The sequence below is a fragment of the Acomys minous genome, assembly GCF_964271855.1.
Source record: "Acomys minous genome assembly, chromosome: 12".
NCBI lineage: Eukaryota > Metazoa > Chordata > Mammalia > Rodentia > Muridae > Acomys > Acomys minous.
In genome coordinates this window covers 4630367-4643667 of record NC_140493.1, presented here as the reverse complement: position 1 = coordinate 4643667, position 13301 = coordinate 4630367, and the positions used below count along the sequence as shown (strand labels likewise).

Sequence of the window (13301 nt, the reverse complement as noted above, 5' to 3'; positions counted from 1 at the left end):
GTGACACAGTCCATGACAAGACAGACCAAGCGTGCACCGCCCGCCTCCTCCCCGGGAACACAGCGTGCTAAGCTAGGGGTGTGCCGCTCAGCAAGTACAAAGTGCCTGCTACCTTGCACCTGGGTCTCAGCCCGGACGAGGCAGCGACTCCCTACTGGGACCCCTGTGGACACCCTGGGTAGCAGAGACCACCCAGGAGGGAGTAGGTAGAGAGGGAAGAGGCACCAATTCCCCTACACCGAGCCTGCGCTCCCATTTCACGCTTCCTTCCACCCTCTTGCCAAACCATGCTCAAGGCCACACTCTTTGAGGTCTTCCCCAAGGAGCCCAGGCCCAGAATTTAAGCTGATGGTTTGTTCAGTGCTGAGTCCTACCTCCTGCATGTGCCGTAAGCCCTGAAAATGGGAGCCATCTGCACCACAGTGGCTCCATCTGACGTTTCAGTGGCAGTGAATTCACAGCCTCAAGATGGTGACCTTGCCTCTCTTGAGACTGTCCCGCTCTGCAGCACAGCATTGGGCTCTGTGCAGACAGCTCAGTGCAGGGGAATGATGGCTGCCTGGGCGGGAGCCTTTCACCACCCTAGGGTACCTGCCAAAGTCTTGCCCAGAGCAGTGGTTTTCAAACGTTGGGGGCACTCGCTTTTCAGTTTTACTTGGCAGATTCTTTTGTTTGGCAAAATATCGAATGTGACTCCAATCCGTAGGTACAAATGGTAAATCCAATCTTAGGAAGGAGAAATTACACACAGAAGGGCGAGGCTGCCCACTGGCTTCTATGTTCTGGGGCCTTGGGAACACATGTACTTACAGTTTGAAAACCACTGTTGTAGAGCACCAAGGATGAGGGCTAACTAGGGGTAGAGTGTTCGACATTCTATGACAGCCTTCGAGACACCAAAGGCCTTCATGGAAAGCCTTGCTGCCATGGACTCTGCCTCCCTCTGCCCAAGGACCACGGTTAGACTACTGTGGTACACAGAAAGACCAGCAACCCACAAGTTAAGAGGAGGGTCTAGTCCCAGCTGTGTGACCTTGATCTAGTCACACAGTCTCTCTGGGCCTCAGTGTTCTCAGCTGGAAAGTGGGGTCATACCACCTGCCCTACCTACCTCATAAGGTTGTTGTGAGCATCAAATGAGATAATGGATGTGAAAACGCTTTGAAAAAAAAAGTATAAAGTGCTATACGAATGTCAGGTTGTATTAGATCTCTATAATACTTCTAATTATTTACTTCTAAGCCAACTCCGCTTTGGGAAGGGAAGGTGCCCCAGCACTCAAGGGCTGTCTGAAGTTTGGGAGCATCACCGGCCCCTCTGGAAGCAAAACCAAAGAAGAAGCAGCAACCAGCTCCCTTATATAGTGCACCATCGTCCACCAAGAGCCTCCCAGCAGCCGTTCCCAAGGTACCCAAGAGCACTCTGTCCTGTTTCCTGGTCAACCCAGTGCACCTGAGCTGAGTAGGGAAGAGGAAAGGGGTACCCTGGGGTATTTGTGTGCCTCTAATCAGGTCTACGGGTGACTCCCCAGGTTCTTGGAAACAACTCTGATCTGCACCTCAAACCCTCAGAACGCAGCTGGACGGTCCTACCCACATCCACACCTGCAGCCCATGGCCCAGCTGCACAAGCTCACCGTTTGTAGTGTGTGAGGATTTTAGGTTCTGATCTGGCACAGCCGGTGGGATTGATCATGAGTGGCAGCTCCATCAGAGGGTGGCGCCCATAGCGGAATAAATAGTTCTGACAGCTCTCCACCCCAGGTAGCTGTGGGCACAGGAATCACTGCCTTAGCCCCTGAGACAGGCCAGTATGCCCCACCTTGCCCCAGCTCCTTGCCACTTGCTTACCGATTCGGCTATGCGAAGTACAGCATGCACGGTCAGCCCAAAGAGCTCTTCGCCTTTCAGGTACTCGGGGAAGAGCCTCAGCATGTCGGCTTCTTTTCTCATGGCAGCTACAGGCTCAATAATGCGGTTCCACACAGCTAGACATGAGACAGACAGCACCCTTTAGAGTAACATTTGCTTACTGATATCCAGCCTGCAACCCCATTCCTGAGCTCTACTTTCAGCCATATGGCCAACACTTCCCTGTGACTCTTCAGGACCCCCTCCTGGTCTCCTAGAAATCCCAGAGGCTTCCCTTTTGAGGGGAGAGACAGAGCCCGTGACACAGGAAGATAAGTGCAGCACCCAGAGACCTAGCAGAGGCCACAGTGCTTTCTAAACGGGCATACATGCTTTGGAGTTGGAAGATTATGTTGAGGTTTGAGTAAATGCCATGGAACTTAACACCCAAGTCTCCTCACAAGACTCAGTCACTCTGTCTACACTGCAGGTAGTGACTGTGCCCACCTCCTAGGGTTGCATGGGCAAAACCACCTGCATGAATCACTCTACTAACTCAACTGTGACTCAGTCCGTGCTCAATAAAGCACACTTCCTGCTGCCTTATTTATTATCAACACAAAAACACAGGTAAAAAGGAATGACCTCAGCAGTTAAGAGTGATGGCTGCTCTTCCGAAGGACCTGGGTTGGGGTCCCAGCAGCCATCAGCCTGCTTACACCATCTCCAACTCTAGACCCAGGATTCCAACGCACCCTCCTCTGCCCTCCACAGGCCCCATGTGCATGGGTTGCATAGACACGCATGCAGGAAAATAGCCATACACACAAAAATTAAATTTAGGGGGGTGGGGTGGGGTTGAGACAGGGTTTCTCTGTGTAGCCTTGGTGGTCCTGGAGGTTTTGTAGACCAGGCTGGCCTCGAACTCACAGCAAGTTCGAGCACTCTGTCTCCTGAGTACTGGGATTTAAGGCATGTGCCACCACACCCAGCTCCAAAAATTAAAATTTTTGAAGGGGGTTAGGCGCAGCTGTAGCTCAGTGGTGTAAGCTTTCCTAGCATGTCCAGAGTCCTGGGTTCCAACCCCAGTACCACAGAAACAAAACCCTAAAAAGAAAAAGGAATGGGGAAAAAAAGGAATTGAAAACTGAGCAAAAGAGACAATAGGATTTCAAAACATCATTATTCAACTGGGCATGATGGAGCACGCCTTTAATTACAGCACTCAGGAAGCAGAGGCAGGCGGATCTCTGAGTTTGAGACCAGTCTGGTCTACAGAGAGAGTTCCAGGACAGTCAGGGCTACACAGAGAAACCCTGGCAGGAGGGAAGAGAAGAGAAGGGAAGGAGGGAGGGAAAGACACAGACAGACAGACACACAGAGAGACAGAGACAGAAAGAGAGAGACCTGTTTAAAAAAAAAATTTAGCTTAAGAGATGGACCTGATGGTTAAGAGTACTGGCTGTTCTTCCAAAAGACCCAGGTGTAGCTGGGCGTGGTGGCGCACGCCTTTAAACCCAGCACTCGGGAGGCAGAGGCAGGTGATCTCTGTGAGCTCGAAGCCAGGCTGGTCTACAAATCAAGTCCAGGACAGCCAGGGCTACACAGAGAAACTTTATCTTGAAAAACAAAACAAAACAAAAGACCCAGGTTCAATTCCCAACACGGCAGCTCATAACAGTCTGTAACTCAGCCGTATAGTACACACACATATGCATGGAGAAACACCAATACACATAAAATTTAAAAAACAAATGTTGGGCGGTGGTGGTTGCATAACTTTAATGCCAGCACTTGGGAGGCAGAGGTAGGGGGATCTCTAAGTTTGAGACCAGCCTGGTCTACAGAGTCAGTCCCAGGATAGCCTGGCCTACACAGAGAAACCCTGTCTCAAAAAAAACAAACAACAAAACTCAAACCAAACAGACACATACACATATACAACATCATTTAATCTACCAAGGTTATGGTAGCAGGGAGCTATAAAATTTTTTTTTTCTTTTGAGAAAAGGTCTCCTGTAGGCCAGACTGTCTTCCAGTTCACTACATAGCTGAGTAAGACTTTGAACTCAGGACCTTCCTGTCTTAATCTCCCAAATATTGCAGGGCTACAGGCATGAGGCAGTATACTTGGCTAAACAAAGTATTTCTAATTGCAAAGGTACTTAAAGTGACTGAGTAGGCGGAACCCCACTATTTGGGGTTTTCGAGGTATGGTGCCACATGAGGGAAGGGAAGGGCACTACAGAAAAGCTGCCTCGCTTCTTTCTCTGCCCAGTTCCTCTGCAGGGCTCACCTTGGGGAGACGCATCAGTGAAGACCAGATCCTCTAAGCCCTGTTCAATGACTTTGATCACAAACTCGGGCCGCCCATTATTCTCGCTGATGGAACAGCGGTAGCAGCAGCGGCGATGATTGGTACGAAGGCTCCAGTAGATGCGGGTGGCCTCGTAGCCCACAGGGTAGAGGGCAGTGGCACTGTGGAAGTCAGCCATCTGGTGTGGGAGCAGCTGCCCAATGGCATGGAACACGAGCCCTCCTACTCGGAACATGTGTAGCCGCTCCCCCCGCTGGATGATGCTGGCGATCTGCTTTACCTCATCCCGTTCAATGTACACCCTCCGGAAGACAGCAAATGAGCTCAGCTCCTGCTCACAGGGCCCCTTCATCTTGTGCATTGGACACAGCATAGTTTTGTCCTTGAAGAACATGCACTTAGCACGGATGGCACAGGCAAAGTGGTAGACATTGGGGCAGCGCATGCGATTGCAGCTGCTAGTGGCACCAGTTCGCTGGCACAGGGAGCACTTGGTTAGCAATCCTCGGTGCAGGGCAACCTCCACGTTCATCAGTGCCCCACCCTGGGTCTCATACACTTCTGTGGACCACAGGGCACAGTTGAGGTGGACCCAGAGGTCCAGGTCGAGGTTGAGCAGGCGGGCTGGCCCATCAGTGGCACCGTCTCCCTCCTCATGACAGAAGCAGCATCGTCGCATGTCTCGAGGCACCTTGTTTGGCCTCAAGGCTGTACCAAGCTGCTCCATAAACTCTGCCACCTCCCGTTCATCGTCCTGTCGCCCACTGCCCTTCTGGATGGTCAGCAGCAGCCTCAGCCGCTTCCAACGTACCCCCTTCCACTTTTTGAGGCGTGGCGGGCGGGAATCTTCACTCTCTTCAGGGGGCCGGGCTCGGGGTTTAGGCCGGGCAGGTTCAGGGGATGAGGCCAGTGGTAGAGGTGAAGGGATTGGTGGCTCAGCAGGGGGCTCAGCCTTAAGTTCAACCATGGGCTCAGTGGGGGGGCTGGCAGGAGAGGGTACCAAAGGGGACGGAGGTGGGGAAGGTTCCTCAGGAGGTGGGGCGGAGAGCTGCCTCACGTCCAGGTTGGAGACATTGTAGGTGTAGCTGTGCTGGATGGATGGCTCTGGGGCAGGACTCTCCTATGGGATGGCCCCGGATGTTAGTGTCAGTCCTTCAGCTGATTAGCCCCTCCCTCCTCTCAACCAGACTCCACTCCCCCAAAAGCCCACTGTCTTCTTTGCCCTAGGAGCACCTTCTTAGCAAAGCTGACCTGCTCCCCGAGACCCACCTGCTTCAAGAGGCTCAAGATGTCTAACTGGCTTTTGAGGGTGTAGCCAGGCAACACTGCATCAAACTGCTTTAACCAATCAGGGCCGGTGTCCGGGCCCTTGCCACTCAAGCCTTTTTCTTTCCCACCTATAGAAAGGAAGAGTCAGTCTTCCCCTAGAACTCCTCTCTGATCTGAAGGGGATCTCCCCAGAAGAGCTCAACTCACCAGGACCCTCGGCTTCTCCCTTCCTAGGCTCGAGGACTGCCCGGGCAGGGCCGTCTGGAAACAATACCTCATAGGAATTGGGTATCTTCATACTTAGTAGCTCTGCCACTGCAACCATCACACCATTCAGGTTCTGCTGGGGCAGAAGAAAGGAGGGCAGTGTCTGCAGTGGGCATCACCAGACAAAGACAAGCGCACCAATCCCACGGCACAGGGGTGCTCAGTGCTCCCTGCTCCATTGAGCGGTCCTCACCACCTTTCCTAAAGCACAGCAGGGCACCACAGATGGGACGGTGATGCCAATGTTCGCAAAGAGACTTGGACTGTTCCCCAACTTTCGTTGACCATAGAACCCTGTACCAGGGTTCCACCTAACGTGACTGGAGGAGAGAGGTCTTGTAGCATTTGTCACTTGACAATCAGTTGGTTGCCTCTGTCCGTGTAAGATGTGGGACCCTACCTTCCTCACTCAGCCCACCATCCCTAACCCAGCCTTTCAAACAAAGCAGGTACTTGGAAGGCTGCCCTGTGACACAAAATCTTCTTTGGCCTCACGGTACTGTAGGACACACCTTGGCGGCGGCGGCAGAGACGGTCAGCATGACTGACACCTCACTTCCTTTGCCCCTTTCCCATGCTGTAGCAGGCAGCTTTCCAGGGGCCTCCAGGCCAAGGACCCCATAAGGTTTGGTGTCTGGGAAGACTGGATGAAGAAGAGAAGCTTGTGTAGATTCAGTCACTTCCCACCATCCTAGCCCTTGCCAGCAGAAGGACATACCAGGGATGCTGGCACGAGGGATGATGGGGATGACAGGAGAGAGGGCCCGGTTGTCTTGCTCCCAGCGGCTCGAGCCCAGCTGCGGGAAACGAGGGGCCTCTTCCCCAAGGATGCTCTCAGGGGAAGAAGCCGGCACGATGCTATCCGGAGAATCACTGTCCTCGTCACTCTCCATCCTAAAGCCAAATGCAAACAGGTGTTGGTACAAGCTCCCTCTCAGAGCTTGACAGCAGGAGGTGTGGCCATAAGTGAAATCTGCCCCCAACTAAGGAAATCTTAGGCCATCTGTCCTCCACCCTGTCCCCACCTGACATCTTCAGTCTGATTGTGAGGGGGTGTAGGCAGAGCAGCCAGCAGGTCTAAACTCTTCACCTCTGCGGCATCTGAGAGGGAAGGGAGAAGAACAGTCAAGGTGAGCGTGAGGAGGAGGTGGTGCTCGGTCCCCAGCGTTTCAGGTTCAACTAGCTACTGTGATGAGCTATCTATCTACCTACCTAACAGTTTGGAGCAGGAAAACTAGACACTGGGCCTTTGTTGTGTGCCACACCCATTTAAAGACAGGGTCTCACTTATGTAGCACAGGCTCGCCCACTTCAAACTCAGAATCCCTGTCACCTTTGTTCTTCAGTTCTGACCCAAGCCACAGGCAGGAGCAGCCATATCACTCCTTACTGAAATCATTTAAAAACTATGAGGTGACTTTTAGAGCATCTAGTCTACAGGGAGGAAATCAAGGCTCACACAAGCCACTCGAGCTACTTGGTCTAAGTCGCACAGCTAAGTACACTCATGTGCTAGAGCTCAAAATGCAGGACCGTGACTCTAGATCCACGAGCGCTGGCTTTGTTCTCACAAACTTCGCTCCGATTCACCCTACTGCCCGCCACCTCCCCTGCTGCCTTTGCAGACTCCAGAGGCCCCACCCCTAGTATCCTCAGCCACGCAACCATGAATGGGCCCTGCCCACCAAGTGCCTTTAAGTGCACAGGCAGTACGCAACCCTTTCATTTCTGAGACTGAGTGGCAGGACACCACTACATGCTGGAACTCATCCACCAAGTGCCACCGGGAAAGGAGGACAAGCTACTCACTCACCCTTCAATGTTCCTTCAGGGTCCTGGGCAGAGGCTGCCTCCTTGGGGTGTTCCCCCAGCTCGTCAGAGGGAGTAACACCATTCACCATCTTCTGCTGCACCGATGGGGGTGGGGTGGGGGGCAGCGACGAGGGTGGTGTCGGCGGGTTACTCAGGTTATTCTGGGGGTGGGGGGGTGTTGTGTGCAAGGCGGCATGGGGAGACTGAAATAGTCTCCTGGCCCCACACTACATCAGCATTTTCCTCCAGCCTCTCACCCCCACCCCCACCCCCATGAATTTTATTATTCCCAAAATGTATTGCCATTTTTCTGACCTTGGTGAGCAGCTGAGAATAGTAGTCAGGGCCGGTATGCAGAGCCCCACTTCCAAAGGCTCCCCGGAGCTGGCTTTGCCCACTGACTAGGCAGCCACTGCCAAAGGGAGCAAAGAGGCTAAAATTGGCGGTGATGGTAGGCTCCATCAGGGGAAGCTGGGACAGTTCCTAGGAGGAACAAGACGACAAAGATGGCAAGTTGCAGCATTCAGAGCTCAGAGGACAAGCTACCCATCCCCAGCCCTGAGATGAGACCATGGGGCTGGTCCTGGCGGATTACCTGTTTTAGCTGTTTCAATAAAGCCTCATTGGCCCTGACTCCATCTTCTTTTCGTAACTTCTTTCGGGAGCTCACCAACCTGTCGCTTGTTTTCTGTACCCGCTTCGGCTTCATAGTCAGAGGCTTTCTTGTGGCTGCATCCTAAACCAGAGAAGCCCTGTGAGGCTGGTGCCCTCACCTACTCTGACCCAGGCCTGCTCCTCGGCCCTCCACAACTACAGGCACCACTCTAGCCACTCACCTCTTTGCTGCTGGCAGTACCCTGTAGTTTCTGCTCCAGCCCTGACAGCTTGCAGTCAATATGGCCATTGATCTCAGCTCGAAGCCCCTCAGGACCCCGCCCAGTGCCAAGTTGTACATTCTTTGCCCGTAGAAGCTTCTGCAAGAGCAGATGCCCAGCTTCTGAGCGGGAGCCCGCTAGCAGAAGGTGGTTGCTGGTGCCTGGTGTCCCAGGTGGCTCCCCAGTGGCCTCCCTTTTCACTGCCTGTGCACCCAGGGCACACGGCTCCTCCCGAGGCTCCTGCTTGATGCCAAGCTGTGATGGCTCCTGTGCCACCTGTCCATTCACCTGCTCCAGGTGCCCAGTTACCAGGCTGCTCTGCTCGGGCTTCTGGACTTCTGTTGGGTTGTCTGAGGGGTCCCAAGGTCCCAGCCCCTTGCCAAAGAAAGTATCTGCAGCAGCAGGTGAGACCCTCCCAGGAGGTAGCTCCAAGGTTGGCCCCTGGGGCTTTGGAGTCCCTGGATGGGTGGGGGTTAGCTGGGCACTGGGGGAAGGTAACTGTGACGGTCTCTTTGGCTCTTGGGGACTGGATGGTGGAGGTGTGGGATGGACAGGGCCAAGCACTGGTCCTGTAGATAAGGCTCCTTGTGGGACAGGGAGCCGGGGTGGGCCCTGAGGTCGAGGCCCTGGCCCTAGCTCCTGGAGGGGTCCTGTCTGAGATCCAGAGAAAACCCCAGGTTGAGGTTGGCAGCCCAGGAGGCCCTGGAGGGGAGAGGGCTGGGTCCCAGGCTCCTGGCACGGTGGAGTCTGGCGTACTGCCTGACTCTGCTGCAGTTGCCGCTGCATGAGGAGTGCCTGCAGCTGCTGCTGCTGCTGAGGGCTCAGGTGTCGCAGCTGTGGGTTTTTGGCCAGGACTCCTTGGAGCTGAGCTCGAAGTTGACCCACTGTAGGCATGACTCCAACCGCAGGAAGACCTTGCCCTGCCTGAGGAACAGGTCCTGATTTGGGAGGCTGTGGACCTGTGTTATTCTGAACGGGTCGATCTAGCCCAAGGGGCTGTTGGGAGGCCAGAAGGTTCTGGGCCATAGGTCCAGGCTGCTCCCCTAAGGAAACAGAGGGTTGGGCCAGCAAGTGGGGTACAGATGGGGCCTCAGAAGAGGATCCACTCCCTAGTTGCTGCCCATGGTTTCCTCCACCTGCTGTGTGGAGCATATTAACTTGCTGCTGGGGTTGTCCTGGGAGCCTTAGTGGTGGCTGCAGCTGCATTGAGGTGGGCTGAGATTGGGCCTGGGATTGAACAAGTAGGAGCTGTGAGTCTCCAGAAATGGAGGGCTTTACCTCCCCCGGTTCAACAGACATTGACTCAGGTGTAGTTCCCACTGCTAGTGGCCCTCCTTGATGTGATGAGGGTCCTTCAGTGATCTCTGAAGGAAGCGTTGTCTCTGCAATGTTTTGTTCCTTGCCTGTCAGGAGGAGGGATGGGCCTAGGGCTCCAGGGCTAGAAAAGTGTTGAAGAGGCTTGCCTGGCATGCCAGGGCCAAGTGTCACCTGCTGCTGCTGCTGCGGCTGTTGCTGCTGTTGTTGTTGTTGCTGCTGCTGCTGCTGCTGCTGCTGCGGAGACAGTAAAGTTCGATTCTGGTTCAAGAAGCCCATTTGCTGCTGCTGCTGCTGCTGCTGCAGCTGTTGTTGTTGTTGTTGTTGAAGCTGCAGTTGCTGCTGTTGCTGCAGCTGTTGTTGCTGGTGCAGCTGCTGCTGCAAGTGCAGCTGTTGTTGCTGCTGCAGCTGTTGCTGCTGCTGTTGCTGCTGTAAGGAGCCCAAGGCCTGAGCGTTCATTTTGGGCTGTCCACCATGTGATATCATTCCTTGCTGAAGATGGGAAAGCCCTGGCATAGATCCCTGCTGTTGATGCTGTTGTTGCTGCTGCTGGGCTGTGAGCAGCCGGTGTCCCATAAGGCTGTGACCCTGCTGTGCCAGCTGAGGGGAACTCAGCACCCTGGACTGAGTCATAAGCACCTGTCTGTGAGGGCCCTGAGGACCCAAAGCTCCAGAGTGTTGCTGCTGTTGCTGCTGCTGCTGCTGCAGCACTGCCACCTGGGAAGGACCCAGCATGCCCTGGGATCCCTGTGATTGCTGGGGGGACAATTGTTGAACCAGGAGGCCCTGGTGGCTGCTTGGAGGCAGAAGGCCCTGAGGCTTGGGACCCAGAGCCTGGTTCTGTACTCCGGGACCCTGTTGCTGTTGGATTGCCACCTGCCCTAAGAGGTGTTGCTGCTGCTGTTGCTGTTGCTGTTGCTGTTGCTGTTGCTGCTGCTGCTGCTGCTGCAGTTTCTGGGCCAGCTGCATTCGTTGTTGCTGCAGCTGTAGTTGCCTTTCCTGTAAAAGCCTTGAGTCAGGTCCAAGGCTTCGCAGAGCAAGATTGCCAGGGAAGAAGCTCCCTGAGGGGCCAGTCAAGGATCCAGCCACACCAGAATGCTGCTGCTGCTGTTGCTGCTGCTGCTGCTGCTGCTGCTGGGCCAAGGCAGTATTGAGGAATGGGCCACCAGGCTGTCCAGGATGTACCATACCCCCTGGAGGCAGACGAAGACCTCCAGCTTGCCCACCAGGAGGACCTTGTGGTGGCTGTAAACCATGGCCAGGGAGCAGCTGGCCAGGGAGCTTCGTGAGGACCCGAGGATTCTGAGAAGGGCTGAGGGCCATTGCAGCTGAATGCTGCTGCTGTTGCTGCTGCTGCTGCTGTTGCTGCTGCTTGTTTCGATATTCTGCCATGAGGTTGGTATGTTCCTTCTGCTGTTTCCGGACCTAGCATTGGTGGGTTGGAGATATTAGTGTGGAGACTGCCCACCCAGCCGCTCCTTACCCCTGGCTTCCGGGTCCTAAGCCTAACTTGGTTTCCCCACCTGGTCCAGCTGCTTCTGGATCTTGCTTTGCTGCTCTGTAACGAGCTTGAGCTTCTCAGCATCGGCTTCTGGGAACTCACGGCCGGCCTTTTTGGCCGTGCGCTGCTTGGCACACAGAGCCTTCCGAGACTTGCGGTGCACACCGATCTGCTCCTCCAGCACCTTCAGCTGCATCTGCAGGAGCTGCTGCGTGTGGAACAGCCACTCCTCATACTGCCGCTGGTCAGCCTCGTCTGGGAACGCAACTGTGTGTTAGGATCTGCAGGAAGGACCCGTCCACAGACTTGTGGCCGCTTCTTCTGCCCCCTCCCTCTCTGCCCATACTCACTGATCACTCCCTGGGCAAAAGTAGGTGGGTTGGGGCGAGGCTGGGAAGGGTCGCTAGCATTCCGCTCCTGTGGTAAGAGAGATTTCTAGAAGGTCATTGTGTCATGCCATGACCTAAAAAAAAAGGTAGCCCAGTGAAATAGTACACAAGCTCCCACTTCCCCCTTACCTGGCCACTCCCAGGTGCCACATGGTTCTGAAGATCATTGCCAGACCCCCCAGAGAGCCTCTGAGCCAGCAGCGATACTTGCTGCCTAGAGTTTATAAAGCAATAGGGGATCACGTGGTTAGCAACAGGGCATCAAGGCACAGGTCAAGCACGAAGCAATGGTGCATGCTGGGATGGACCCACCAGAACCAATGTGATAGGAAGCCAGCCTCACTGCAGCCCTGAAGCTCACCTGTTCATACCAGGCGCCACCCCAATGCTGCCCTGCGCCATCACTTTCTTGATGCCTTTCAAAGCTACCATCTTGGCCTTTGCAATGGGGTCAATGATATCTTCTGCAGCAAATCTGTCCAGGTCTGGGGAGGGAAGAAATACATAAGCTGTGTTTGAGAGTCAAGGCTCCACGGCATGATGGCTAATTTTTCCAATGCTCTGACCTCTACAATGCTCTGACCTCTACAAGTAGAACAATGATGTGGTTAGTCCAGTTGGCCTAGCGGGACCCAAGGGACCTGGTGATGCGGGACCCAAGGGACCTGGTGATGAAGCACTAACGTCCAGGGAACACACAGCCCTTTTATTTGCTCACTGCTTAAGAAAAGGGAGTCAGAAGCCGGGCGTGGTGGCACACGCCTTTAATCCCAGCACTCGGGAGGCAGAGGCAGGCGGATTGCTGTGAGTTCGAGGCCAGCCTGGTCTACAAAGTGAGTCCAGGACAGGCAAGGCTACACAGAGAAACCCTGTCTCGAAAACCAAAAAAAAAGAAAGAAAGAAAGAAAAGGGAGTCAGTAAACATCTGCTGAGTCACTCAGTCAGCTTTGTAAGCCTCAGTTTCCCTCATTTGAGACCTACTCTGCCTACCTCCTGGTCCTATAGAGGATCATGTGACAAGAATAAAGGCATGCTTCCTGAGGCAGACAATACTCTTCAAAGTAGCATTCCACAACCAACACAGCTCAAGAACCCAAGGTATAGGCTATGACAAAGCCCTAAAAACATCTCTCCAGCCTGGCAGTGGTGGCACCTGCCACCACTCTCAGCACTCGGGAGGCAGAGGCAGATGGAGCTCTGTGAGTTTGAGGCCAACCTGGTCTACAAAGTGCGTTCAAGACAGCCATGGCTACACAGAGAAACCCTGTTTTGAAAAAACCAAAAAGAAAATCTCCCAACAACCAATGATCTTGCTAGTCTAGGACTGAGGAAAAGATAAAAACTGGGCACAATGGTACCTGTAAACCTGTAATCCTAGGACTCAAGGGCTACAATAGAAAGATTTGTAGTGTTTTGTTCTTTGAGACATGGTCTCTCTGTGTAGCCCTGGCTGTCCTGGATTCTCTTTGTAGACCAGAATGACCTCCAACTCAGAGATCCGCCTGCCTCTGCCTCCCAAGTGCTGGGATTGAAGGTATGTGCCACCACGCCTGGCTAATAGAAATATTTTTTCTTTTTTTAAGATTTATTTATTTATTACTTATACAATATCCTGCCTGCCTGCCTGTATGCCACAGGCCAAAAGAGGGCACCAGATCTCACTACACATGGTTGTAAGCTACCATGTGTTTGCTGGGAATTGAACTC

At 53.9% G+C, this 13301-nt stretch overlaps 1 protein-coding gene across 12 annotated transcripts in view; it reads right to left on the bottom strand.

Annotated features, from left to right (window-relative positions):
• KMT2D (lysine methyltransferase 2D) overlaps positions 1–13301 on the bottom strand; it is a 40263-nt gene that overhangs the window by 3734 nt on the left and 23228 nt on the right. For 7 of the 12 annotated variants that reach the window (XM_084748245.1, XM_084748243.1, XM_084748242.1 and 4 more), the window contains 16 exons: positions 11956–12079; positions 11724–11808; positions 11556–11640; positions 11228–11460; positions 8352–11129; positions 8111–8251; positions 7831–7998; positions 7517–7676; positions 6729–6804; positions 6216–6597; positions 5644–5776; positions 5437–5564; positions 4147–5287; positions 1851–1987; positions 1637–1767; positions 1112–1159 (listed from right to left, as the gene is read on the bottom strand). In XM_084748245.1, coding sequence (XP_084604371.1) covers positions 1112–1159; positions 1637–1767; positions 1851–1987; positions 4147–5287; positions 5437–5564; positions 5644–5776; positions 6216–6597; positions 6729–6804; positions 7517–7676; positions 7831–7998; positions 8111–8251; positions 8352–11129; positions 11228–11460; positions 11556–11640; positions 11724–11808; positions 11956–12079 — 5950 coding nt within the window. The remainder of the gene's footprint in view (positions 1–1111; positions 1160–1636; positions 1768–1850; positions 1988–4146; positions 5288–5436; positions 5565–5643; positions 5777–6215; positions 6598–6728; positions 6805–7516; positions 7677–7830; positions 7999–8110; positions 8252–8351; positions 11130–11227; positions 11461–11555; positions 11641–11723; positions 11809–11955; positions 12080–13301) is intronic. The other 5 variants (XM_084748246.1, XM_084748238.1, XM_084748239.1 and 2 more) reach the window with 5 other exon arrangements.